Below are 24,791 nucleotides of genomic sequence, written 5' to 3'. Positions count from 1 at the left end.
TGTCTTTCCTCAATTTGAATTTATGCCCTCTCAGGTGATTTTTCTGAGCTAGAGGAAGAATCCCATCAGCATTGAGCATGCTTAAACCATTCAAGGCTTTATGCACCTCTATCAGATCACCTCGCTGGTGCCTAGTCTCCAGACACTGTAATTTACAAAACTTAAGCCTTTCTTCGTAAGAGCACCCCTTTGTTCCATTCACTAATCTTGTTGCCCTTCTCTGTACTCGTTCCAGCAGCTCTACATCCTTCTTGAAATGAGGCCCCCAGACCTGTATACAGTACTCTAGGTGTGGCCTGACCATTGCCTTATACAATGGAATAATCACTTCCTTATCCCTGCTGGAAAAATTCCTGTATATCATTGACAATACTCCATGAGCTACTCTTGCAGCCCGTCTGCACTGCTCAGAGAACTTCATATCTGCCTGCACAACCACCCCCAAGTTCCTTTCATTCTCTACCACAGTCAGTGTAGTACCACAGAGTTGATACGTTGCTCTGGGGTTGCTGTTTCCCATGTGTAGTACTTTACATTTGTCAATGTTAAACTTCATTTGCCACCTCTCAGCCCATCTGCTCAACCTTTCCAGATCCTGTTGCAGCAGCATAGTGTCAGTAGTATCCTTGACAACCCTGCCAACCTTTGTATCGTCTGCAAACTTGGACATTAAGCTTGATATACAATCATCAATATCATTTATAAATACAGAAAACAATAATGGACCCAACACTGAGCCCTGAGGGACTCCACTAATAACATTAGTCCACGATGAGCAGTGTCCATTGATTACCACTCTCTCTCTTCTCCCCCTCAACCACCCCTTTATCCATAGCAGCAATTTGCCTCCAATGTCACACTGCTCCAATTTGTGTAGCAGCCTTCCATGTGCAACAGTATCAAAAGCCTTTCTAAGATCCAAGTATATAATATCAAAGTTATTCCCTGCATCCAGTTCTTTTGTGACTGCATCATAGTATCCAATCAAGTTGGTCAGGCAAGACTTCCCCTTAACAAAACCATGCTGTGTCTGAGCTATAACTGAAGTCTTGTCTAAATGAACCTGCAGTGCTTCTTTAACCAGTGCCTCCATTAATTTTCCTGGAACAGAAGTTAAGCTCACAGGTCTATAATTACATGTGTCAGTCTTTGATCCTCCTTTGTGAATTGGGGTCACATTTGCACATTTCCAGTCTATGGGTACCTCCCCTGAGTCCAAGGAAGCTCTCATAATTATGGCTAAGGGTTTGCTTACTTCCTTTGCTGCCTCCTTTAATATAACTGGATAGATCCCATCCACCCCGGGTGCCTTTCTTGTGTTTATCTTCAACAGTTTCTCCTCCACTTTACTCCCAGTTATTTCAAGATTCTGTAGCTTACTGCTAGAGTTGAATACACCTCTGGCATTCCCCTTGCTGAATAACTCCTCATGTGTGAATGTCGATGCAAAATATTCATTTAGTTTGTTAGCTACCTGAGCAGGATCATCAACAGTTGACCCATCAATATCAAGTGGACCAATCTGATTCATCCCCTTCCTTCTAGAGTTTACATAAGTAAAGAACTCTTTGCTGTTTTTCTTTGCATCCCTTGCCAAGGATTTCTCGTAATCTGCCTTCGCCTGCCTAACCTCCTTTGTAACTTGGTTGCATATCAACTTGTATCTATCATAGGCTTCTGTGTCATGTGTTAATTTGTAAGTATCCCATGCATTTTTCTTCTCTGCCATATGCCTCATTAGTTCATCTGACATCCATTTTGGCCTAAACCTTGAACAATATTTCTTAGTTGGTATGTAAAGCCTAGTAGCTTGCAAGATAAGTTCTTTGAATGCTTCCCATTTTGAATTTGCTGTTGGTAACATCATCAGTTGGTCCCACTGTATAGAATTTAAATACTGTCTCAGTCCATCGTAGTCGCCTTTACGGAAGCAATAACCCTTCCCTTTACCCCTAATGGTAGTTACCTCTTTGAGTAAATCCCACTTCAGCACACTGTGATCACTGCCACCTAGTGGTTCATTTATCTGCAGATTCTTAATGCATGAAGAATCACTGCTGATAATCAAATCAAGAGTATTACTCCCTCTAGTTGCCTTCCGAACATGCTGATGCAGAAAACAATCATCCAATAAATCCACAAAAGCCCTGCTAGTGCGTGAGTAACCAGCCCCCAAATTCCAGTCAATATCTGGGAAATTAAAATCTCCCATTATAAGACTCTCTGATTTACTGGCCCACTCTATTTCCCTGTACAGTTCCTTATTATACTCATCAGAGTCATTAGGCCTATAGCACACTCCTACTCTCAATTTTGATCTCCCAATGCTTATGTCACACCAAACTGACTCAACACTGCACTGTCCAGCGATGTCGACTGGCTTCACTTCCTTGGTTTTTATGTGTTTCTTAACTAATAGCATAACCCCTCCCCCCTTCCTATCCTGTCTATCCTTTCTGTAGACGTTGTACTCCCCAAATTGCAGTTCTGCATCCCTTATATCTGTGTGACACCACGTCTCTGATATCCCAACAATATCTGCCTTTGATGTTTTGAGCAATACCTCAAATTCATCAAATTTATTTACTAAACTCCTAGCATTGGTGTACATACAAGTATACCTGCACCTGTTTCTATTCTTAGCTACCCTATCACAACCCATGTGTTTACTTGTACCGCAATGGCTCCCAGCAGTCTCTGAAATACCATGCATCTTGTTTTTCAGGCTTCTGCTCATTCTAATAGAAGCAGTGCAAGAATCTCTTTCACCTCTGCCAGTGGCTACTGTCAATCTATTGGTCTTTGTCTCCCCCCCAAGCTAGCAGTTTTCTGACCCACCTAACACTGCCTCGATAGCATCAGCAAATATTCTTGCACCCTTTCTATTTAAGTGTATCCCATCCCTGTAGAAGCAATCTCTCCTGTTAACAAGTACAGTCCAGGCTGAAAAAAATTCTACCCCTTGAGCCTTGCACAATCTTTCCAGGGCCGAATTGATCGACAAGGCTCTCATCATATACTCCCTCCTATCGTATCTGAGCAGAATTGCAGACACTTTCAATTTCAACCCTAATTCTCAGCTTTTGTTCAGCAGTGACCTGTACTTGTGAAGTAATTCTGCCGGTCTCCTACTCTTAATATTATTAGTGCCAACGTGTACAACTATATCACCTTTTGTGCCCTTAAAAGATGATATTGTCTAGGCCAGATTGCATCCTGATGTCAGTGCTGAACTCTTTGGTGACCCGTAGTAGCCTTTCAAGATGATTCTCGGTTGCCTCTTAGAGTTTGATGTCATCCGTGTAAATCAGGTGAGAGAGAGTACAGGTTCTTCCTTTTAGGGTATATCCGTACTTGCTGTTGAGCATGGTAGACAGTGTGTTGAGTGCTACACAGAACCACAGTTGGCTCAGAAGAGGAATTTTCCCTGGAAGATTCCTCTTCTGATGGTGAGTGGTCTGATTCTGATGTTCTAGGCCTTGATGGTGATCCTTCATTTTGCCATGGTTGCTTTTAGGAAGTGTGTCACTGTCTGGTTGACTTTGTAGATCTTCAATGTCTCTGTCAACCAGCTATGGGTCACGGAGTGAAAGGCCTTGTGGTAGTCATTGTAGGCAGTGTACAGATTTTGAAGTTTTTTGTAGGCTTACTCCAAAACTGCTGCATCAGTGGTCAATTGCTCCTTGCATGCTTTGCTCATCTGCTTACATCCGTTCTGCTGCTTAGTCATGATGTTCTGGCTTTCCGAGTGGTAAGATATCTTTTTTTTTTTTTTTATGTAAACCTCAAACACAAGAGGTATTAGAACCTATAGTACTTGGTACCGTGCTTGGGTTGGAGATTGAGAAGACGAAAGAAGATATTTGTTGACATTGGACTTGAACTTCTGTAGACTGTGATTTTCAGGAAATACGTATGAAGGAAGGTTGTTCCAGAAAACAGCAGTTGAATTAATAAACGAGGAAGATGAAAAGTTGGTTCTGTGAGTTTGAAGTTGGACAGTAAATGAATGTTGGCTGGTGGCTGCACGAATTCGGACTGTTTTGAAAGAGAGAGCAGGAATTATAGAAGCCAATTCAGAAGAACAGTGCCATGGAATTATCTGTAGAAGAGGCATGCAGCAGAAACAGTGCGTCTATGAGAAAGCGAGTGGAGAGACTCTGTTAGAGATGAATCATTAATTAACCTAACTGCCCTCTTCTGAATGGAATCAAGAAGCCTGAGAGAGAGGTTTTGGGGGCACTACCCCAGATGTGGGAACAATATTCTGTGGTAGGGATTTGCGATTTGTACAGAGTGAACATATGTTTGGAAGAAAAGTAACGCCAAGAGCGAAAGAGAAAACCAAGTTTTTTAGATGCAGAGGAAGCAATATTTGTAATGTGCTTGTGCCAAGAGAGATTAGAAGTCAGGGTAATCTCCAAAAGAGATATATCATTTTGCCTAGAAATCAGAGTGTCACCAAAGATAAGCATAGGAGCAGAAGAATCCTTTTTGTGAGATATTAGACAAAACTGAGTTTTAGAAGGATTGAAATCAACTAGGTTGTCTTTGCCCCCCTAGAAAATTACCTGGAAATCAGCATTTAAGGAATTGGTAGCAGATTTTCGAGAAGTTGAAGATGATTCAGCAGGGCAAGGTTTCTCAAAATGGAAAGTAGAGTGCAATGTGCTATCATCGGAAAAACTATGGATAGGATTTCCAGTCAATGGAAAGTTGGACTGGAGAAAATCAAGTTGCAAAGAGAGGAAGTCAAAGAGCTCCAAGTGAACAGATGAATTTGACACAGTGAGATAAAGAGATTTTAAGCCAGAGAAGATCGAAAAGAGGAGATTCCAAGTTACCAAGTCTCTGGCAGGGAATATCGGAACGGACATATGCACAAGTGCCACCTTTGAGGGGAAAGGAATCATACAGCAAATAATTTGGGCAACTGAGATGAGCAGTCGTTGAATCAACTGATAACTGAGAATTCTTTCAGATAAAGTACATGTAGTTTGGCAGACTTCAAGTGGGAATGGACATCGTTGAGATTAGAATTGAGAACACATATATTTGTGAAATGAATTAGGAAGTGTTTTGTTTATGAAGACGGTCAAAATCTTGTACATTGTTGGGAGGCAGGCAAGTGATTGGTCTGTACTTTGCCAGTTTTTTGGTGTCTTTGTCTTTAGCCTTCAGATAAGTGATTCCCTAAGTCAAAAGCTCTGGGATTGTCTGGGTAGTTCATCTGAGTGAGCTGCTCTGGTGTGAGCAGCTTATCTTCTTGTACTACCAGCAGTTACAGATGTTGTCTATCCCTAGGGTTTGCCAATTGTGGGACTTCTTGATCGACTTTTGTATTTCTTCCTCCTGAATCTCCCATTTTGTCATCTCTTGTATATCTTTGGTTTTCATCCGTTCTAGGTCTATCCAGGGAATATGGCTATTTTACCTAACTTTGCTGCTCTGTAGGTTGCTCCAGAACTTCTCAGTTGCCTTCTGGTTTGTGGGGGGGGGGGTGTCTGCTGGCTTCCTTCTCCTGTCTGATTTTCCTGTAGAAGGCTCTCTTTTCATCAAGTATCCACTTGTCTGATTTCCTCTGGGCAATCCCTCTCTGTATCTATGAAGTCTCTTGCTGAGGGCCAGATGGTTCTGCTTGAGGGTGTCAAGGTATTCTTTGATCCTCAGATTATAGGTCTCATGGGCATTGTCTTTCTTGGGGGTAGTCTTCACTTTCCTGATTAGCTTCTTCCATCTGTTACCCTGTTGGTACTGGTTCACTCTTAGCTCTTCTATATTCTGCTGTAGCCTTCTTTCCCAGACTGGTGGTTACTTGTCTTGTTTTGTTTTCTGTTCATCTCTGGTTTCTCTTTTGTTCAGCCTGGTGGCTGCTACAGCGGCACAGTAAATGGCTTTGTGGATAGTACCTAGTGTTACTTCACTGTTGTTGAGGTAATTCAGTATTATTTGTCGACTGAGTTGGTCTGTGACTTGCCACAGAAATTTTGTGGGGTCCATTCCCTTGAATTCTGCCTTTCTTCCACTCTTCTATTTTGAATATCGTGACCTTATATCTTTACACTTTGGCTGCATTGGGCTGTACTTCTTGTATTTGCTGTTCCTCCTCCTGCTCTAGTTCTGGTTTTGCTGTGTCCATATTCCTTGTTCTTTGCAGGCGCTATCAGGTTCTTCGTGACAATGTTCTGTCTCTGGTCTGCTATTTGCTGACCTGTATATGGACGTTTTCTTTCTTGAAAATGGCCTTCACTTTTCTGAACAGCTACTTACTTCTGTTATCCTGTTGTTATTGGGTCAATTGGCCTATCTTCACTCATCTATCTTCTGCTTTAGCCTCCTCTCCCAGGCTGGTGGTTCCTTGTCTTTGTGTTAGGTTGGTGTCTGGTTTCCCATCTGTTAATCCTGGTGGCTGCTATGGTGATACAGTAACTGGCTGTGCGGATGGTGTCTAGTGTTACTTCATTTTTATTGAGAAATAACCTGATATTATTCACTTATTGAGGTCTGTTACTTGCCACAGGATTCTGTTGGATCTCTGATTTGGTATGATGTGGATTTTTGTGGGGTTCATTCCCTCAAATTCTGCTATGGCTTTCTTCCATTCTTCTTCTATTCTGGATATTGCTATCTCATCTGTGTTCACTTCAGCTGCTCTGGGTTGTAGTTCTTGTACTTGCTATTCCTCCTCCAGATCTATTCTGGATATTGCTCTTCCTCCACCAGTTCTATTCTGGATATTGCTATCTTATCTGTGTTCACTTCAGCTGCTCCAGGTTGTAGTTCTTGTACTCGCTGTTCTTCCTCCAATTGTGTCCATATTCATTGGGTTTTTTTTTTTTGTTTTATTTGGTTCCTCACATCCTGCTTGAATTTTTCCAGATTGCAGGAGCTATCAGTTTCTTCTTAATGATGGTCCGTCTCTGGTGTACTATTCACTGTTCGGTGACCTCAAAAATCAGAAATTGTTCTAACCCGTTAGTGTGTAGTTTTCTCCTGTACATTGTCATGTCTCTCTCTCTAGCTTCATTACTTCTCCACTGGCGCAGTTTCACAGGAAGCACTTCCAGTTGGCTGGGCTTGGATAGTCTACAATTTGTCTTCATCTATTTTTGGAGGTGGACAGGGCCGCATTAACACTACAGCAAATCAGCCATGGCTGGTGGCCTCATCCAAAGAGAGGCCTCATTTTCATTGTAAATATTTTCTAAAGTAGTGATAAAAATTTCTGATAATAATAATAAACCAAGAAAACATGTAATATAAAAGCATTCTTAAACTTAGCTTGTTAAGTGTTTAAATTTTATTCTTATACTTTTCATTGTACAGTAATGCCATAGCGAGAATATGGATATGTTTCTAAAATATGGAAATTGTTCAAAATAAATTTATTTGAAATGAGAACATACATTTTATATTATAAAATATTTTAAAAAAATACTTTTTCAAAAATGCATCTAGGGTCGACTGTCTTGCTTTTTTCTTACGATCGCGTAGTATCTAGCTATAACAAGTTAAAGCATTTAAATGGATCTCTTCACAATGCAGCTTTGTTGAAAATCAGGATCATTTTCTGATAAGAATCTAAGATTAAGTCACTTCATTTAAACAATTAAACAAGGCCTCTTGTTAATATCCTCTTTGGGGGGAACCATTTCTTCATTTTCTGAACTGTTTACTTGTTGCTCCGTTAACCTTTGGAGTTCCTCATTTGTTAGTGTTTCACCATGGCTACTTAATAAATCCTGAACGTCAACTACATCAACTTCTGCACAGCCTGTTGTGTGTGTCATTCGAATAACTTCTGTGCTAATTGCAGGAATTTCACATTCTACTCCATCACATTCTGTAACAACATTGGGCCATATTTGTCACCAAACACCAATAAGACACTGATCTGTCACTTCATCCCAGGCTTCTCTGATATTGCTGATTGCTTTCATAATGTAGTTTTTCCAGAAAACGTTGAGCAACTGTTGTTTCATCATTAGCCTCAATCAGTTGACTAAAAGTATGTCTCAGATAGTAGGCTTTAAAGGCTGCTATAACACCCTAATCCATTGGTTGTAGCAGCGAAGTTGTGTTTGGCAGGAGAAACAACACTTCAACAGGAATGCATGTTTGAAGTGAGCCAAGATTTGAAGGATGACCTGGTGCATTGTCCAGTAGCAAAACTGCCTTGGGTTCAAAATTATTTTGTTCGTAATAATGTTGGACAACAGGACAAAAATAGTTGACAAACCAATCGGTAAACAAGTCCATTGTCACCCAGGCCTTTCTATTTGATTTCCATATTACCGGCAAATTAGGTGTGGAGAATCCTTTCATAGCTCAAGGTGCTTCGGAATTGTAAACAAGCATTGATTTTAGCTTCATATCACCAGATGCATTTGCGCCGAACAACATTGTTAATCGGTCCTTGGCTGCTTTAAACCCAGAAGCTCTTTTCTCATCTCAGGAGATGAAATTTTTGGAAGGCAAGCATTTCCAGAATAGCCCACTTTCATCTACATTGAATATCAAATTCTGCAGGTATTTTCCTTTCTACTACGGCTTGCAGTTGTGTAAGAAATTATGCTGTTGTTGGCACTTGTGGCCTCGCCTGTCAGTTTAACGCTATGAATTCTTGCATGTTTTTTGAATTTCTCAAACCAACCGTGAGAAGCCACAAAAGTCGTGGTGGTTTCCTGAGCTTCCTGGATCTTTAAATGGTTAAATAAGTTTAATACTTTGTGTTGAATTATCTACCTAGGTGACTGGCATATGACGCTGTGTCATATCATCTACCCAAACATTTTTTTATATGTTTTCTATAATGCTATTACATGTGTGCGTTAAGGCGCCTCCGTAGCCAGGTGGGAAGGAGCAGCAGTGCGTAGCACACGCTTCTTGATTAGACCGGGGTTCGAGCCCGTCACCACCAAATACGGGGATGCGGAAAGGTCAGGGAATGACCACCGCATATCAAGGAGCAATATGGCCTTAGTTGCTAATGCTCCTAAAAACCAAAATAACAAATAAATAACATGTGTGCGTTAATTTGGATGCTGTAATGTCACTACAATTTAGCACAGACTGCTTAACTTTATCAGCTTGATTTAAAATTGTTTTTAAAGTTGATTGCACTACATGGCATTTCTTTTCTCCAGCTTTCTATCCACCTTAGATGCATTTTGGTATGTAGAGACATTGTTTTATGTTTTTGTGACAAACTGGAAAATTATTATTTAATTATGTATTTAATAAAATATATTAAAGCAACTACAGTAGGTATGCATGTTATAAATGACAATTAACCACTGTTCTGTATATCATGAAGTGAGTTCTAATTACGTCAAAAATCTCTACTACTAAACTTTTGCATCTGCTGTAGGGCGTTTTTTGCCAACTTTGTTATAAAGGAGCTTTGTTACCAGAGGATTTGTTAACCAGGGTATTACTGTACAATAAATAAGTTAAAAGTTTCTGTTAAAATTGTTTTTATTATTACTTTATTTTTCAAGCCAAAAAACATAAAACATTTTTGACTTCTTAGTCTACATTTTTATCAAGGAATTATTATTCACAATATAAATATAAAAACAAATATTGCATTTGTATTTATATGTATGTGTGTAATATATACATTGAAACTTCCCTTTAATGGACAGCCATGGGGAACAAGAATTTGTCCGTTAGAGAGAAGTGTCCGCTAACAAGAAGTCTGAAGGAGAAAAAAAAAAGAAAGAAAGAAAAATTGTTAAACGTTTAATGTAAAATTAAATTAAAATATATACAGATTTTAAACAATATTTTTGTAAATAATATACAATTACATACACAAGAGATAAAGAAAAATCGTCAAATGTTTAATGTAAAATTAAATTATATACAGATTTTGCACAATATTTTTATAAATAATATACATACAATTGTGCTATGCATATTATGACTTTATCTTAAGAAAAATACATACAGTAATCACTTATTTTCTTCTGCACCTTCTTCCAGCTGATAATTTTGTTTTCAACATTTGTTTGGAATGAAGAAACCATCGAAAGTCCTTTAGTATCTTCTTCAGCGGCAAAAAACATTTTTAAATGATTGAGTTGTATGAGCGCTTCTTCCATTTTCATTGGTGGTTCGTTGTTAATATGTTCTTCAACAGAATGACCTCCTTCCATTTCTTCATCCTCATGAGGAACTTCTTGAACAATATCAATGATAATGTCGTTGATATCTAGAGCACCATCTTCTGTAGTGAGGTTTGAGTCTATATCTTTGTAGCCAGGGTCACTTGTAGCTGAAGTATCGTACATTATCCGTACATTATCAATAGATGTTGAAGTTCTTGTTCTTCTTGTTACTCCACATTGCTGTTCACAACTTCAATTATTGCATTTACTGAAGAGGAAATCCATTGAATCACATCTAGAATGCTGATTTTCTTTGCAAGGTCACTCGCACATGTTACATCGTTCATGTTTGCAATGAGATGTCTTAAAACACGTTTTCTGTAGTGAAGTTTAAAATTTTTTTATTATTCCTTGATCCAAGGGCTGAAACTCTGCAGTTGTATTTGGTGGCATAAAAACGATTTGAATGTTGGACAATTCAATGTGCGGGTGAGATGCAGCATTATCCATGAAAAGAATAATTTTTCTGTTTTGCCAAATCATGTTTTGGTTAAAGTGACTTATCCAAATTCGCTCATGATATCTCGTGTCATCCATGCTTTTTTATTAGACTTCCAGTCAACATTCAAAAGATTCAACTTTATGCCCTTGAAACAACGAGGATTTTGTAGTTTTCCTATAACAAGAGGTTGTTCAAAATCTCCCAGCATATTTGTACACAATAGTACAGTGAAGCGTTCCTTAAAAATTTTTCTGCCCTGGCACTTTTCGTTTTTTAGACTCATTGTTTTTTCAGGAAGAGCTTTAAAAAACAACCCTGTTTCGTCGTGGTTGTAAATATCCTTAGCTTCAAAATCATGACATAAACTTCCAATTTGACGGTCCACTCTGTTACAACCCCCAGTATCAACAGATCTACCTTCACCACTTACGGTTTTCCAAGAAATTTTATGCCAAGTTTTGAACTTGTCTAGCCATCCCACAGAAGCTTTGAACTCATTTACTCCCATAGATTTCGCAACCTCCAAAGCCTTTTCCCTAATAATAGGCCCATTAATGGGAATTTTTTTAGCACGTGCACGACAAAACCACTCGTACGTAACATTGTCAATTTAAAGTCCAACAGTTTTCGGGAATGATTTTTGAACCTGATCATTTCCGTGTTACCAAAATTGTTTGAGCAGTTCATTTTTTTTCCTTTAGGATGTCGCTTACCTGCACCTTCTCGATTTTGAATTTTGCAGCGAGATTGCGAACACTATTTTTTTTGCCGATCATACGCATTAATGAGCTCGACTTTATCTTTTAAAGTTAAATGTTTACGAAAAGACATTGTGCACTTCGCACGACACTGAACAAAACTGAAAACTGAAACTCAAAAGACGAATGGCTGGCAAGATCCCCCCCCCCCTGCACACACCGAGTTCATCAAAAGTTTTACACATGCCTTAAAATTCTTGAAAAAGGGTTTAGAACCACGACGTAAACCTTGATAAAATTCAGAGAATCGGAAATAGAAAATAAACACACGATTGAGGCAATACGTGGAAGAAAAGTTCCTAGAAAAAGGGCCGTGAGCTCGCCCGCTGTCCATTATGGGGAGATCAAATTAAGTGCTAATCTAAATGAAACAGTGCAGATTGCTTGTCTGCGTCCATTACAGAGAATGTCCGCTAGACAGAAGCTGAAAACACGTTAAAACCAATAGAGGAGAGTTGGGGAATTTGAAAATGTCCGTTGTAGAGAGATGTCCATTAGAAAGAGGTGTCCGTTAGGAGAAGTTTCACTGTATATATATATATATATATACATACTGGTCAATTGATTTAATGCTTCGATATTGGTCGATTTAATCTATTTTCTGATATTCGGTCGATAGCCAGACTAAAGTTCCTAGAAAAAGGGCCGTGAGCTCGCCCCTGTCCGTTATGGGGAGATCAAATTAAGTGCTAATCTAAACAAAACAGTGCAGATTGCCTGTCTGCGTCCGTTACAGAGAATGTCCGCTAGACAGAAGCTGAAAACATGTTAAAACCAATAGAGGAGATTGGGGAATTTGAAAATGTCCGTTGTAGAGAGATGTCCATTAGAAAGAGGTGTCCGTTAGGAGAAGTTTCACTGTGTATATATATATATATATATATATATATACTGGTCAATTGATTTAATGCTTCGATATTGGTCGATTTAATCTATTTTCTGATATTTATTTATTTATTTATAGGTATTTAAGTGTATATGGAACAGGTTAACAAGTTAGCGTATGTGGGCTAACTTTAGCCTGGGGGCCTGTAAATGTAATGGTAATAATAAATGAAGTTAAGAATATATATACTAATGGTATTAAGCAATGCAAATTTCAGTAAAATTTTTAGGTAAAACATCAAATAACATTTAAATAACATTCTTTCACTTGGTCATCTATCCGCTACTTCATCGGGGGCTTTGAGCAGATCGATAGCCAGACTAAAGGAATGTCTCATACCTACGTACATATAATATAATTTATATTATTCACAATATAAATATAAAAACCAATATTGCATTTGTATTTATATGTATGTGTGTAATATATATATATATTATGTCGTCACCACCAAATATGCAGGATGCGGAAAGGTCAGGGAATGACCACCGCATATCCCGGAGCAATATGGCCTTAGTTGCTAATGCTCCTAAAAACCAAATAACAAACAAACGTGTGTGTGTGTGTGTGTGTGTGTGTGTGTGTGTGTGTGTGTGTGTGTGTGTGTGTGTACGGGTAGGTATGAGACATATCCTTTAGTCTGGCTATCGATCCGCTCAAAGCCCCCGATGAAGTAGCGGATAGATGACCAGGTGAAAGAATGTTATTTGATGTTTTATGTAAAAATTTTACTGAAATTTGCATTGCTTAATACCATTAGTATATATATTTTTAACTTCATTTATTATTACCATTACATTTACAGGCCCCCAGGCTAAAGTTAGCCCACATATGCTAACTTGTTAACCTGTTCCATATACACTTAAATACCTATAAATAAATAAATAAATACCAGAAAATAGATTAAATCGACCAATATTGAAGCATTAAATCAATTGACCAGTATTATTTCATGCACGTATAATGTCAAATTGCCACATGACAATAGCATTAACGTAGCACGTGATAAAGAAATAATCATATACAATTTACCAGAATTTAAATCATAAGCTTTAATAAGAACACAATATATATATGTTAAAGGGACCTCAAATTTAAATATGGCCGGGGGCTTGCTTCATCCTTAATCTGGCCCTGGATGCAGACCTGTTTAGCTTTGACATCCAGTGGTGAGTGGTAGTTATGGGAGTGACACCAGATGGCACAATTCTCTGCCTCGGCCATCACTTGGACCTTGGGGGAGGTAGGTCCAGTGGAGTAACTTTTGCAATTTTTTTTCTCTGTGATTTTTTTTATTATTTATTATTATCATTTCTAAAAACTTGCAGGACATTCTCTGAGGCAATAGATATCGCTTCTAATGAAGTTAATGGTTGGCCTCGCAGCCAAAACAGTATTACAAAAACTCATTATAAATGTATTGAGTTAAGTGACATATATAGAAGAATGATACAACAAATTATTGATTTTTTTTCTATTTTTCAAAACTTATGCAATAAGAGGCATTACTTTTCAGTCCATCCTCATAATTTTAAAGTGAAGCTCCCAAAAGACATTTCTGAAACCATAATCATCACCCTTTGATATTTTGTAATTGTAAAAATTATATTTTGTAATACACCATACAAGAGAAAACCTAGTTTCCACACTAAAACTTTGCTAACCTCTGACTTAGTGAACAGTTTATATTTATAATCCTACTGTTAAGTATACTACATTACATGTTAATTTTCTCCTTAAATGCACATTCAAATCCCCACATTAATAGGGATTCACAATTACCATTAAGCTAAGAGTGTTTAAAATTTTTATTAAAATTAACATGGCACTTTTGCTTTGAATAATATTTTCTCATTTTTTTAGGAAAGACGCAGCAGCAGTCGGGAAAGACGACCACAGAATTGGCAGGGTAGACCAGTGCACTTGTGGACAACAGTCCAAGTGGGACACTGGCTTATGACTCTTGGTTTAGAAAGATACACTCGCCAGTTTCAAGAAAATGATGTGACAGGTAGTTACTTATTACAAATTGACAGCAGTAAGTTAAAAGTAAGTATCTTATGCTTTAAAGTGTCTAAATACCATCTTTAGCCTACCTCTTTTTGTTGTCATGTGTCTGTAACTGACTGATCAAGTGTATGACTGTATCTCCAGTAAATTATCTGTTGTAGGGAATAAATCTTCTTGCCTGTTAAGGCCATGTGCCTTCTCAATTTCATGCCTGTACAGGTTTCCCCTCTTCTGCCTCACCTATTTGTATATATTACAAAGAAATAAGTAATGGAATAGTTACTTATCAAAGGAGTAGCTGTAAAGTGTAAACAGGGTTGCTAGATGGAAGAGGGGAAGGCATGGAGTGGAGTAGGCAAATGGCCTTGACAGTCTATAATTGTTGCTCCCTATTAGAAATTTTTTTATAATGTAGCTCTTGTATAACACCAGCTCTATTTTAAAAATTTGGCTATGTCTGTTTTTAGAGTTCTGTATCCAATTATAAATGATGCTGTACACCATGTACACATCCTGTAAATCTCCTAAATCAGAAGTTCTAGATTCCCAACAAAACCTTACCATTTCTTTAGACCTTTCCATGAATAGGTCAGTTAAATGTCCTAATTTTACAAAACAGGAAAACAAAGGACTCTGTGGTACATCTGGAACTGTTTGCCAGACTATAGGAAATGACACCAGGATGTGGTCCAGATAAAGGAAAGAGTTTTGCATCCTGTTGTTCAGAAGAATCTGGTGTTGCTAAAATATAGAGTTCTGGTTGTCTGTTTGCTTGTGACTGGCTGCGCTTTGTCTGACTAGATGTCTGCTACTATTGGCTGATCACCTGCTGTGTGGATGATATCAGACATGTCTGTAGTTTGTTGATATAAAGTTTTCATATCCTTTCTGAAGGAAAGCTTTGGCTTTTCCATTTACCACTGGGTGGGTTACACTGCTGTGTGTAAGTCACTCCATTACATTAAATTTAAGGTTAAAAAAAAACCCTAAATACCGAGAAGTGTTTCTCATAGTTTAGTCACTATGGGTTTGACATTTAAAACAAATATTTTACTCTAAGTAGTCATGTTTGTTAATACAGACGTAAAAGAATAAATGAGGTTTTTTACTTTGACCATTGTAGTATAAATTCTCAGTCATGTTGAACTAAAGCCTTCCATGACATATCAAAGAATCTGTCTTTCAAGAATAATCTAATAATAAAACATTCCAAATGATCACATTGTTCTAATTCCAAGATAAATTCTATACAATCATAATCCTCCTTTTTTGTATAAATTTCCAGTTCCTTTTTATAGTTCTACACCCAAAGAAAGGTTCTCTTTTATTGACTGTTTTGTTGGGGTTTGAAATAACCATGGCTGCCTGCTCTCTGAGCTTTCATTACAGTGATATGCTTTTAATTAAATTGCAGTCCACTCCTTTCATTTAGTAGCTCAGTATATGACAATTCGATGAAAATCTACAGTTGGCCCTTTATGAGAAAGCATAAACCATGATAGGCTTTTGCCTTCTTCTCAAGCATAGCATAGTTTTTGGAATGAAATGCTTACAGTATTATAAATGCGTCAACCTGAAAACATTGTAATGATTAAGTGTAATCTAACAGATTGTATTTGTATTGATATCAAAGTTTAAAAACCCAAAACATGTTTTCTTGACTTATTAGGGTGGTTAATTTGGCATGCGTGCGCGCGCGCGCGCACACACACACACACACACACACACACACACACACACACACACACACCTATCAGATGTAAAGTTTACTAAATTATTAGAGAATTGGTAATTTTGTTTATGTTTGATGAGGTTGGCTAGAAAATTCCAGGAAAGGCCATGGTATGGTGCAGTTGCTACAATTAATGACAAAGCTGTTGTATATTGAAGTGGTTTTTGCTTTCAGAATGTAAAATTATCTAAAAAATTTATAGAACAACATGTGAACCTGAAATTTTTGATTAAATGAATGCTCCCACTGAAAGTTACAAATTGTTACAAGATGTTTATGAAGAGCCTGTAGGGTTGAAGGGTAAAGTTTTCAAATAGCAAAAACAATTTTCTGAAGGAAGAGAAAATGTACATGATGTGGCTTGATCTGGCCATCCACCTTTAGCAAAAACTGGTGAAAATTAGCATTAGCAAGGCACATGACGCAAGAAAGCAAGCTTTCTTGCTTGCTTTCCAAAAAAAAAAAAAAAACCTTCTCATTTCACCCATCCACTCACTTCAAATGTTTGTCTAGTTCTGCCTTGAATCTATTTAAGCTATCAACTTCTGCAATGACTGATGGAAGTTTTTTCCAGTAATCAACCACCCGCTGGCTAAAGGCAAACTTTTGCACATCTATTCTACAACTGTCTTTCCTTAATTTGAATTTATTCCCTCTCAGATGATTATTCTGAGCAAGAGGAAGAGTCCCATCAGCATTGAGCATGCTCAAACCATTCGAAGCTTTATACACCTCAATCAAATTTTGAGAGTGCAGGACTTAGTTTGTACTGGTTAAAGAATAACTATCACCTTAATAGCATAGTAGGTAAGGTTGGATCAGATTTTAACCCATTATGCTTGAAATTAAGAAAATATTTGTTGAATATAGTGCCAAAAAAATTGATTCAAGACCATTGACTGAAATAAGAATGAGTTTACATTAACTTTTTTTTGGACAAAATTCAAGCAGAACTAAATTTTTCTGTACATCATAACAGAGGATGCAACATGGATATATTCAGTACAATCCCAATATGAAAAGGCAGAGCAGACAGTGGAAAAAGACCACAAGTTCTCCAAGATCAAAAATAACAAGGAGGAAAAAATCAAACTTCAAGATCGTGTTTTTTTTTTTTTTTTTTTTATAGAAAAGGTATTTTCCACTCAGAATTCATTCCCAACCTTCAAGTTTTGAAGCATTTGAGGGATAAGATATTACAGAAATGACTTGCATTGTTGTTGACAGTTTTTGTTGGAAAATGAGATTCTTCAGGTGGAACCTCCGTATTCTCCCAATTTGACTCCTGACTTTTTCTAGTCCAAATATAACTTCACTGAAAGGGAACATTTTTATCTTCGAGAAAGTCCAATAGCATATGTCAAGGGCACTAAAATCAATATCAGTGAAGTAGTTCCCTCTGACTACTTTTAAAGGGACAAAAGCAAATAATTAGCAAGTTCAAATTTTACCTTGTTTATAAAGCCATTCCTGGGTCTTTCTAGCCACTCTCATATAGAGTGAACTACCTCAAATTTTCATCTGTTATGTAAATTGAAATGTGTTAATTCATTTACATATTTGCTTTTTTCAAAAGGTATTGGGCGTAACTAATAGTGGTGACAGGTCTCTAATAAAGAAAAAAATCAAGGAAATGAAAACGCAGATTGAAAAGGAAAGAAAAGCTCATGAGAAAGAACAGAAAGCAAGAGAAAAACAACAGAAAAAAGCTGAAAAGGCATTGAAGAAAAAATAACTTTTCCTTTATGCATGGGAAATATGTGATAGTGTCTGTGAGCCGGCATGCTCTGTAGCTAAGACAGATTGAAGAACTCCATATGAAGCATTTTTACAAGGAGTGTGGTGTGCTTCATTGCTTTTCATGTGGTGCACGTAACACAACTAAAGTTTAGTGCCAAAATGGCCCCTCTCCCAGACTTTTATCCACCAGATTTAGACGGTGGTTAATGTAGTTGCCCAAATAATACAGGTCAATTTGCCTTTTTTTTTTTCCTTTTTTTTTTTTTGACCTGGAAGTCCATAGTTGAACTTTTGTATATTAACCACTTCACATAGTACTCTTTTACATTCCTTCTGAATGCTACATAGAGAAAGTGGTTGTTGTGGAGTAAACTGTTATAGCCTTTTCATTCTGTCCCTCTCTCCGTTTTTCTGCTCTTCTTCCCCATCTCTTCCTCTGTACAACCTCTCATGACCAGAATATGTTGTGCAGTTATTTCTGTGAATAAGATTAGTCATTGTAATGTTCCTGAAACCCACGTGATTGGGTGTCTGTTATGATTCATACAAATTTATGTGAATATCTTTTGTAGATATATATATATATATATATATACATGTTTTGTGTTATGTTACTTCATTCAAAAGACTGTTAAAATGTTTGATATTATCCATAAAACAAGTTGGAAAATCTTAACTGCAATTTGCAAGATGGAAGTGTGCCAGAAATGATTGTTTTGATCACTCTGAATAAAGACCTACAATTTGTCATATACTAATTATAAATTAACAAAAACTATTAAAAACAGTTGTGTTCAAATCATGTATCTTACTCAAGATTATTTATATTATTAAAAATCTAGTTCTTGGATATAATGAAGAGGGGGGGGTAAAAAACAAGATCTGTTTTAGTTTCTTGTTTATGAGTGATAAATCTCATGTATGTTATTTACAGAATGAAGAATGCTAGATAAAAAATATATTATACACAATATAACTTTGATTTTAATAGTTTCTTGGTTTTAAGATTTTGGCATAGAGTATTATAACAACCCCAAACAAAAGAGTCCCTGTGGACTGAGAGGTTTGTGACATTGTTCCTCATGTGTCTTATATACCCTGTTTGTGCCATATTTGCATCAGATATTCTAAGTCAAGGTATGCTACATAATGTTCATCCTGCTGTTCTTGATTTTTTTATGTATGTGTATATCTGGCAGAAATTGCAAAGAAGTAAGTACTTCAGATTGTAAAAATAGCAATAGAACAATGCACATGCTATTTTATGAGCAGTTTTAGACTAGTTTAATATTATTAAGTAGTAAGTGCTTTAAATATTGCTGTCTTTTATGGTTTCCTTTTTTTTTTTTTTTTTAATTGCTTGTCCAACTAAGATGAAAAACAAATTGTAACCTGCCTAAAATTGGTAAACACCAGGTGTTTTGCCATTAAGAAATTTGTTTTCCAGCTGATGAATTGCTCATGTTAAAGTATTATCTAAATATATTTGCCACATAGTACAGAATGCCATTTATGTTATAAATGTGTAGGTTTAGATTCTTGAATGCTTTTCATTAACGAAGCATTTAGACTTTAGAAAAAAAAATAATAATAAAATGGTGCTCAACAGTAAATAATCCGTGACAATGTTCAGCAATGCAAGTTTACCAAAAGAAATGCCAGGATTATCTCTGCTATTTCTGCCATGCTCATATGAGGTGATGGTTAGTGATCTCTGTTGCGAAGTTTGTTCTGATATATATTTATTTATTTACAACAATTAACAAATTTTTGTATTATAAATTGTTGTTTTGATGAAATTTGCTAGTATGATTTATATATTGCATATTGTTTTATTGCTCTTGGAAAAATTAATGTAAGGTTTTAATTTATGCTTTAAACTGCTGGAATTTATGCATTGGTTTAATAAATTTTTTGTAATAAAATATACACAATTGGGTTTTTTATTCCCCTCATTATTAACAGCATATATTCTCTACCCTCCAAAAAGTATCTGGACACGTGGTTTCACGTTGACATCACTGCTGCTCAGTGTGTATAATCACCATCTTCCTCTTACACTGGATGGGAAAGCCTGAACTCAAAATACTGTCAGTGAAGCAGGGAATTTTTATGGGCTTTTTTTTATATATATATATAATAACATGGCTGAGTTAGTAGGTCCTCAGGCAAGGGTTGCGTGGTTTTTAATTCTGGAAACTGTTTTTCTGTCCCCCATACAGCATGCCAACCAAAGAATACACATACATACAGATGCAATATATACTGTCACACTAGCCTTAGTTGCTCTGGCACTTAATACGCATTTATCTTTTGCCAGTGAACAACAGACTGCAGCAGGTATGGTCCTCCATTCCTCCTGAACAGTGACCACTTGAGCTAATGATGTAGGATGTGTTGGTCTATCCTTAATCTAATGTTCCATTTCATTCCATAGGATTCAAACACTGGGACTCCACACTGCCATTCCAGCTTTTACACGTTTATTTCCAAAAACCATTCTCAGGCAGCACCAGTGATATGCTGTGGGGAAATACCCCTTAAAACAAACATGTCTGTACTAAAGAACTGCCATATCGTAAGGATTGTGGAATTGTCTAAAATGCTAATTTACCATCAGCGTTCATGGTTCTCCACATGGCCACTACAGATCCTAGACCAGTGGCATGCAAACTTATTTCGCTCGCAGCCCCCTTTATAAAATTTAAAATTGACGCAACCCCTCAATGTAAACGCCAAGGGAGGATGACAAGATTTTTAGAGAAGAAAAATGGCATTTTATAAATCTTATACTAGAAAATTTTGAGTACTGAGAAAGGAATAAAAAAATTTTCTTATTAATTTACACATTAAAATAATTGATTATTGAACACAGCAAAAACAACAAATCAAATTTTTAGTCTTCAATTAATATTACGAAACAATTATAAAACAAAACAATTAATGAGAGGGATGAGCCTGGATAACCAATACTATTTGAATGCAATATTTGAAATTGCTTAATCTCATGTCATCTTCTGGATCAAGTCTGGAATGCTGTTTTGTTTTTATAGCTCTTAATTTTGAGAAACAAGCCTCACATAAATATGTAGACCCGAAAAGTAGCTATCTTTGTATTGCCATTTTTGATAATTCTGGATACTCATCTCAAAGAGGAAGCCAAAATTTTTCACAGGTAGTCTTGAAACGAGCACGTAATGCTTCGTCAGACAGTTGATAAGATCTTCCTTTTTGCTCAGGACATGAAGAAATTTCAAAAGTAAAGGGATCACGAATCCAATACATTTTTTTTTCTGGAGATACATAATAGTTTGGAAAAATTCTTAATTAGCATTGTTAGGTGGGTAGCAATAACATCCCTAAATTGTAAAATGTCAATATTATTGCTATTAACAAAATCAGAAAAACATGGGAACATTTCAGTATTATGCTCAAATTCAGTTTTCCAAAGGTTGCTTATTTTTGAAAACTTCTGAGTATTGATATATTTGTTCCCTGTCCTTGAAGACTTAAATTTAAATCATTTAAGTTTTTCAAATATGTCAACAACTTTTCCAAGCCATTTTTTAATTGAGCAAGGTTATTATCTGTATCTGATCAACACAATAAAACTTCATGTTTGAGGCCAAAAAGACGTCACAACACTTTACCACTGGACAACCACCTCACTTTCATATATAAAAGAAGCATTTCATAAGCAGATCCCATTTAATTACAAAGTATAGTGACAAAGTATTGTCTGCTATTTAAGCTTCTACTATCAATAAAGTTGATCACACTTACTGCATCTTTCAAAACTTCATGCAAATCAGTTTGCATTTCATTCATTACTAATACTTCCCTATGTATAATGCAATGATTAAAAACTATATTTGGAGAAATTTCCTTTACTTTGCCTTTTAAACCTTTATGTTCTCCCGTTAATGCAGCCATCAGTACAAATCGCAACACAGTTCTTCCACATTAGATTATTTGTTTGAAAAAATATTTATAACATCAAAAATTTTCTGGCCCATTGTTCTTCCTTCCAAGGCTTTGCAAAATAGAAAATCCTCCAAAATACGAGGAAACTCCCCTCGTATCAGTATCCAACATATACAATAAGTTGAGCAAGGTTTGAAATATCTATGGATTCATCTAACTGTATTGCCAAAATTGGACTTTCTCTCAATTGATTTAATAAATTGAATTTTATGTTGTCCGATAACAGTAATACACCTCAAAACTTTGTCTCTGGACAAAGGGATGGTTTTTAAATCGTTGCTACACTTTTCTCCATGCATAATTGAAATAATTTTATTGCATCAAGGAGAATGCACCAAATTATGAAGCAGAATAAAGCTTGCATGCAACCGGGCAGAAGGCCTCCGTAGCCGAGTGGGCAGGAGCGGGAGTGCAGTAGCACACGCTCTTTGAGTAGACCGGGGTTCAAGCCCCTGACTGCTGAATACGGTCGATCTGCCAACCCGCACTGGACCAGCGTGGCAGATTATGGTCCATTTCCCTCAACATGAATTGTTGAGGAGGCTTCCATCCTGCAGTTGGTTGATAATGGCTGCACTTTACTTTTTTTTACTTTTTAGGGGGAACACGGTAAGTCTAGTAAGCAGGGCATAGGGGTGCCAATGTCTAGGGGAGGCGAAAATCAAAATTTTTATTATAAAATATTTAATATTTAATAAAAGTATCTCAAGGGTGCCAAATACATTTCTGCCTGGGGTGCAAAAACTCTAGCACCGCACCTGCGTGCAACACACTTGCTATATATATTTACGGCTACTGTACATTTGCACCTCTGGCCTTTAGGCAATGCAGTACAGGCAATTTGAGAATTTGTGCTGTAGGAAGCATGAATTAAGAGCTAAAGGGATTATTGTAAGGGATTAATTGAGTAGTACTTCTCAGCATTTTATTAGTACTGAGAAGTGCATATTAATACATATCGAGAAGTCTCACTAGTCAGCTGCTTTTTTGTGTGTCCATAGCCAGTGAACAAATTAAGGTGTATTCCCGACGTGGTGGGCAGTAGGGTTCATTCATATTTCACACTTAGTTCGAATATCTCTACACCTACAATATTGAAAAAGTAATTTTAACAACAGGTTTTTAGCTTTTATGTACACAAAAAATAAATGTATTTAAAAATTTCCGCAACCCCCAGAGGGGTTGCATCCCACAGTTTGCACACCACTGTCCTAGGCCATACCACGAGACATGGTTCCATACCATAATCCTCTAAACCTCACTGTCAGGAATCTGGAAGCAGACTTTCTTCAGGCATCTGCCACACCCAAATTGCCCATTCGATCAGAGTGGTGTGTCGTGGTATTTGTCACTCCATAGAGCTAATTTCCACTGCTGTAGGAACCAATTATGATATTATTATTAGCCATATGGTGCAAGGAAGCCTGAAGCTTATGCTGCACCAGCTGGTAATTCAGAAAAAAAATTTCTGAATTACCCAGAGAGAGAGAGAGAGAGAGAGAGAATAAGAGTAAGAAGTAGAAGGGAAGAGAATCGCCAAGAAAGAGAAGAATGACGATATCCAGCTCAGGACTCTGGGTGTGCCAAGCCCATGCTCACCAGATATGAGCCCCTGGGGTATGAAAGTCAAAACCACTGATTGTGCTGACGCAATGCTGCTCTTCCATGAAAACTGAAGCTGTGGAGACTATATGTAGCGTGTTCTTACAAACTGCAATTCTTGTTAATACATTAAAATCAGAATATGCAACAAGATCTAGAAAAATTTGGCAGACTGGCTGAGAAGTGGCAATTGAAGTTTAACGTAGACAAATGCAAGATACTGCATCTGGGTAACAGTAATCCCAGATTAACTTACCAACTGTGGTACCACACTGGGGTTAGGTAGAGAATGAAAAAGACCTGGGAGTAATTGTGCAGTTAGACATGGCGTTCTCTGAACAGTGCAGACGGGCTACCAGGACAACTTATAGGATTTTGTCAGCAGAGATATGGAAGTGATTGTTCCATTGTAGAAGGTAATTGGTTTAGCCATGCCTTCAGTACTGCATACAAGTCTTGAAGCCTCATTTTAGGAAGGATGTGGATCTGTTGCAATAGGTGCAGAAAAGGACAACAGGATTAATAAGGGGAACAAAAGGGTACTTACCAAGAAAGCTTCAGTTCTGTAAAACTGCTGGAAACTAGACCCCTGTGTTAAGGGGCCTAGTTTCCAGCAGTTTTGCAGAACTGAAAATATTGATTGAAGTATTTAAGGCTTTGAATGGATTGAGTAAACTAAATACTGATGGCATCTTTTCTCTTTCTCATACAACACACAAAAATTGTTCAAAGATAAATGTATGAAAATTTGCTTTCAGCTAGTAAGTAGTTAATTGTTGGAAATAAACTCTCATCTGGTGCTGTAGAAGTGGGTAGTTTTTATTAAATTCAAGGATGGGTTTGTTTGGTTTTTTTTTTTTTTTTTCTGATTCTGTATAAGCTTGCATTTTTGTGTCAATTGCCGTTGTTGATACTAATAATAATTAAATGGCTTGAGGCTCTTACCTGAACATTTTCTAATGATGTGAAAAAGGAAAAAAAAAAATTGAAAGATCCTGCCTACGTGATGCATGAAAATCCAGTGTGTTGGGTATTTAAATGAAACAAACTGAAAGGTGTTTTGCTTCGGATTGCTACTAGTCATCATCGTTTGAGATATTCCTATATGTGATGATTCTTATCCACATCTTAGAACTTGTACCAGACTTAACATTTAGATTACTGGTGGGATTTGGAGTAGCAGCTGATTATAGACTTCTTGTTCTTATGGTTTTTGGCAGCAGTGAAATGACAGCTTCTACTCCCTACATGATTCACAAACTTGTCTCCTGTGACCTTTAAACATCCAATCCAAACCAACCACCAAGACCTCCTTCCATAATAGCAGACCTGTGGGTAGTTTTGCCATTGGTTTTTAAATGTAAGCCTCCTGACGGTGAGGAAAGTTGGTAATCTTATTCCAGAATCCAACACAGTTGCTTTGATTTGGCTCGAGTCGGTTTCTGAACAGTAGTTTTCGTTGCTT

At 37.1% G+C, this 24,791-nt stretch overlaps 1 protein-coding gene across 1 annotated transcript in view; it reads left to right on the top strand.

Moving 5' to 3' along the window:
* The window catches only part of LOC150091753 (uncharacterized), a 285,842-nt gene extending 267,844 nt beyond the window's left edge, over positions 1-17,998 (top strand). Inside the window, exons 21-22 of the mRNA XM_090376803.1 lie at positions 14,122-14,307; positions 17,577-17,998. Of these exons, the coding sequence (XP_090232929.1) occupies positions 14,122-14,307; positions 17,577-17,735 (345 nt within the window). The 3' untranslated portion in view covers positions 17,736-17,998. The remainder of the gene's footprint in view (positions 1-14,121; positions 14,308-17,576) is intronic.
* The last annotated feature ends 6,793 nt before the right edge of the window (positions 17,999-24,791 follow it).

Source organism: Mastigoproctus giganteus, chromosome 1, assembly GCF_048544385.1.
Source record: "Mastigoproctus giganteus isolate SK-2022 chromosome 1, ASM4854438v1, whole genome shotgun sequence".
Classification (NCBI taxonomy): Eukaryota; Metazoa; Arthropoda; class Arachnida; order Uropygi; family Thelyphonidae; genus Mastigoproctus; species Mastigoproctus giganteus.
This window is presented reverse-complemented; position numbering and strand designations above follow the sequence as displayed.